Below are 5,000 nucleotides of genomic sequence, written 5' to 3' on the forward strand. Positions count from 1 at the left end.
GTGTGGCCGAAAAAGTTCACGTCAGGACTCAGATCCTGGATAGCAATGGAAATTCTGACTCAATTTGGAAAATCATTAACCGGAGTCTACCACGTAAACAACAAGATAATTTTATGGCTTCTGAGGATCCCACTGGGTTAGCTAACGAATTAAATGATTTTTTCATTTCCGTCGGCAGTATTACTGCTCAAAAAGCCAGGGACTTATCTTTACATTATGGACTTAATGTAAATTTGGATGTGCCGACTCCTTTACACATATCCACCAACGTTAGCCCCGAATTATTCGTTCTCCATCAAGTCACGGAAAATCAGGTAGAAAGGGTGATTAGAAGCCTACCATCTAACAAAGCTCCTGGAATGGACAAGATATCTTCTAGAATTCTTAAAGACAGTTTACCCAGTACGCTAACAACAATTACCCACATTGTGAATAACTCCTTTATTACCAACACATTTGCACGTGCATGGAAAACAGCAGAGGTTACACCTATTCTCAAATGCGGTAATCCAGATGTCCCTAACAACTATCGCCCCATCTCATTATTACCAATAGTCTCAAAAGTCACTGAAAGGTTGGTACATGGACAACTTATGGAGCATCTAATTAGAAATAATAAACTGGCAGCACATCAGAGCGGAAATAGAAAGCTTCACTCGACAGAAACCGCTCTGTTGTACGTTACAGATCAGTTGCTCCAGGCTATGGATAACAAGAAAGTTTCCATCATGGTTTTATTAGATATGTCTAAAGCATTTGATAGTATTCGACACGACATCTTGTTATCCAAGCTACAAAATCTCGATTTTTCCCAGGGTGCGTTGAATTGGTTTCAGAGTTACCTTTCTAACCGACAACAGTGCGTTCGAATCGGTGACGCAGTTTCTAAAGTACTCCCACTTGAGTTCGGAGTTCCGCAAGGCTCTATTTTAGGTCCGGTTTTGTTTACAATCTATGTTAACGACCTCCTTTCTGTTCCTAAACGTTGTCTATCTGCCTCCTATGTTGATGATTGTAAATTGTATTTGTCCTTTTCACCTGCCGAATTACCCACGTCCATCCTCGCCTTAAACGAAGATCTTATGAGAATATCTCAGTGGTGCTGTAAAAACTCTCTTTTGATTAATCCGGACAAAACTAAGGTTCTAGCTGTTGGATTACCACAACTTTTAAAGAAACTGTCATCATTCAGTATAACACTTTTTGACAAAGAAATAACACCTGTGCCTGTCGTTAAGGACTTGGGTGTTCTTCTCGACACACACCTCAGTTATAACCAACATATCACTGAGATTGCCTCTAAATGCCTTTTTAAATTGTACCAAATTAACAGAATCAAGCACCTCCTGGATAGGAAAACACTTCTGTTAGTAATAAATTCATTTGTCTTTAGTAAACTCCAATATTGTTCAACTGTCTGGAGTAATACCAGCAGTAGCAATATTGACAAGTTACAAAAAGTCCAAAACTTTGCTGGGCGAATTATTCTGGGACTAAGAAAGTATGACCATATTTCGGATGGGTTGCGATTGTTGAAATGGCTTCCTATTAGAGAGAAACTCATTCTAAATGACGCTACTATGATGCACAAATGTATTAACAAGCTTGTTCCAGACTATCTTGCTGATATGTTTAAATCACGTTCTCAAGTCCATAATAGACAAACTCGATCATCTGGTGCTTTGGATATACCTTTATGTCGCCTGTCAACAGGGCAGCGCTCCTTTGCTTTCAGAGGAGCCAAACTCTGGAACTCCTTGAATGATAACATTAAGTCCTTAAAATGCCCCAGGAATTTTAGACGTCATCTTGCAAATGTTTTATTAAGTTGATATATTATATTATTGATATATATTTTGTAATTATAATATTATTGTATTTACATTCTCAATTAATTTATATATCTGTATATTTTTTTTTTTTATTCTATTGAGCTGAAAAGCCCACTTAGGGAGCATCAATAAAGTGTGTATGTAAGTATGTATGTATGAACGGTTTTCAAGATAGCTATCACACAGAATTTTTTCCTATAATGATTGGATACTTCCTCTTTGAAATTTTGTCGTTCCCGTTTAAAGAAATCGGTCTGGTTGGCGACAGTATTGACGTTCATTATTTCGGGATAACACATGGGAAAGAATGAAAAAATTTTTGAATGTGTTTTCGATTTATATAAATAGCTTTGCTATGATACTTTCCGGCCAGATTATGAGATGGAACGGATAGGAAAAGAGTGGTTATGGCGATGTATTTATCAAAACAAATTGAATGGTTGAGATTTGCTTATTCCTTGAGAAGATTTAGAAAAGGTGAAAACCAAAGAAAATGCGGATTTATTATTTGATCATATGATCAATGATCCTACCAGAGAATGGAATTTTGGTATATTCATTGTACATATGGAGGGAATGAGAGAACAACTGAGAGGAAGAGATTACGAAGAACATTAAGAATGGATATTTAATACCCATCCCGATAAAGTACCATCATTCAAAGAGTTAATGAGGGTGGCTTTAATTGAGTTGGTGAGATGTTGCACTAAAATTTTACTGTGAGAAAAAAAAGTCATGGGAATGAACAAGAGAAAGAAAAGAAAATTGGATAAAGAAAAAAAGTTGGAGCGGATGGTATTGAAGACGTATTACGACTTTCCGAATCCAGGTAGTTATGGTGGCTTGGAAAGGTTACACAAATCCACAGGTGTACCAGTCAAAAAACTCAAGAGTATCATGCGGAAGAATTCAATTTACTCTCTGCATAAACTGGTACGAGTATGTTATACAAGGAATCCAACCGTAGCTAACAGTATAGATCATCAATGGGCAGCTGATTTAGCAGATATAAAAAATCTCAGTAGATACAACAAAGGAGTAAAATATCTCTCAACCGTTGTAGATGTTTTAAGTAAATACGCATGGGTGGTTCCTATGAAGAACAAAACAGGTGCAGAACAAAAACGCGCTTTTGAGTCTATTTTGAAAGAAGGGAGAAAGCCCTTACGTCTACAAACCGATAAAGGAAGCGAATTTACAACAAATTGTTCCAAGAATATCTCAAGCAGCAAAAGATCACTCATTTTAATACTCAAAAATGATACAAAAGCTTCTGTGGTAGAAAGATTTAACAAAACCCTCAAACAGAGATTGTACCGAGCTTTAACAACCAATGCTACTCTTAAGTATCTGGATTTTTTACCAGATTTAGTCAAAGGTTATAACACGTCTGTACACAATGCTACAGGTGTAGCACCTAAGAACGTCACCATGTATAACAATGGAAAAGTGTGGAAGAAATTGTACAGTAAAAAATTGTTCGGTACATCCCGTAAAAGTAGAAAGCCTACCTTAAAAGCGGGGCATAGAGTCATGTTGAGCAAGGTTTGTAGAACCTTTAAGAAAGGGTATTTAACAGGCTGGACAGAAGAAATGTTCGTAGTAGATAGAGTATTAAATACCTACGTACCGTCTTACAAGATCAAAGAATATGATGGAACACCTGTCAAAGGTGCATTTTACGAGGAAGAGTTACAGAAAGTCGATATGGGTGATAAAGACACGTTTTTCCGGATCCAAAAAGTATTAAAGAGAAAAGACGGGAAAGCTTTGGTCAGTTGGAAAGGTTGGCCTTCCAAATACGACAGTTGGGTAGACGCAAAGGAAATAGTCGATTTATGAGTCATGCAGGGTAACCAGGACACGTTTTATCTCACGCTTCCTAGTAATGGATATGACACTATCTACAGAGATAACACTCCAGGTAGATTCAAAGCCAAACTTCTCAAGATCTCTTTACCGGGAAGAGAATGGGAAGTGGCCTTGTCGAGCATTTCATTCCCATCTGCCTCATCTTCAAATGTTCACAATGATTACCGAAGCTTAGTAGACTTAGATTTCATGTGCAGATTAAATCTTAGTATGAATGGTGTAAAAGATCACCACGGTAATTTAATTTCTGATAAAGAGTATTGGATCCAAGGCAATAAGATGAAGTATGAAATGGGAAGAAAAGAGAAAGGTCTATCAGCTTCAAGAGACGGTGTGGATTTTTGGAATAGAATGATTGCTTTACTCACTTACAGACTGCACAGCAAATTACCCATCAAAGCAAGTGGTATTATATCCAACGATTAAACTTTGCTTTCAGAGAAAAAGCATTAGAAATGGCCAGAATTTTCATGGGAAAACGTGAGTGGTACATGCAGGTTGAAGATCGACAATGGTGGGATCGACGGAGCATACAGATCTGGACGTGAAAATGCTTTTTACCTCAATCTAGAAATAGCTAAAGCCTTTAATTTAATCATGCCTAGACAAACCTTGTGTGCCCAGAAACAGATCAAAACGACACGCAATCTACCTAAAGGTAAAGACTGTGTACCTGATTTCATACAATGGGTTCACTCGTTAGCTAGCCAAGAAGACGTGGAGAAAGTCATCATAGTGGCACATAACTTCAAAGGCTACGATGGTTACTTTATCCTTGATGAATTTTACAAACCGCATGCTACCAATCTAAATCAAATCGTGAATGGTGCCAAGATCCTCAGTTTGGAATTACCCAACATCAAGTTCATTGACTCCATGAACTTTTTCCCTGTGGCATTGTCCAACTTCCCTAAAACATTTGGTCTAAATGAAATGAAGAAAGGCTTCTTCCCACATTTCTTCAACACTCAACAAAACCAGATCTACGAGGGGTACATGCCAGACAAATCCTACTACGACCCCAATGGGATGTCCCCTCAAAGAAAAGAAGAATTCGACAAATGGTACAACGAGAAAGTCTCTGAAAGGTACATTTTTAATTTCCAGCACAAACTGTTGACATACTGTCAATCCGATGTAAGGCTGTTGAAACAGGAGTGTATGAAGTTTCAGTCCCAGTTCCATGAAATTTGTGGTTTCAACCCTATGGTGCATTGCGTAACAATTGCCTCTGCCTGTAATGTGGCCTACAGAAAAAATTGGGTGCCGAAAATTGCCATTGAACCTGTATGTGGA

At 37.8% G+C, this 5,000-nt stretch overlaps 1 protein-coding gene and 1 long non-coding RNA gene across 3 annotated transcripts in view; one reads left to right on the forward strand and one right to left on the reverse strand.

Moving 5' to 3' along the window:
- The window catches only part of LOC149035305 (uncharacterized), a 40,730-nt gene that overhangs the window by 14,503 nt on the left and 21,227 nt on the right, over positions 1-5,000 (reverse strand). The gene's annotated exons all lie outside the window — the stretch shown is intronic.
- Positions 2,568-3,674, forward strand: LOC149035307 (uncharacterized). The gene has a single exon (XM_089192500.1). It carries the CDS (start codon positions 2,568-2,570, stop codon positions 3,672-3,674), a length of 1,107 nt encoding a protein of 368 aa, XP_089048626.1.

The sequence above is a fragment of the Pocillopora damicornis genome, chromosome 13, assembly GCF_964200805.1.
Source record: "Pocillopora damicornis chromosome 13, jaPocDami1.2, whole genome shotgun sequence".
Classification (NCBI taxonomy): Eukaryota; Metazoa; Cnidaria; class Anthozoa; order Scleractinia; family Pocilloporidae; genus Pocillopora; species Pocillopora damicornis.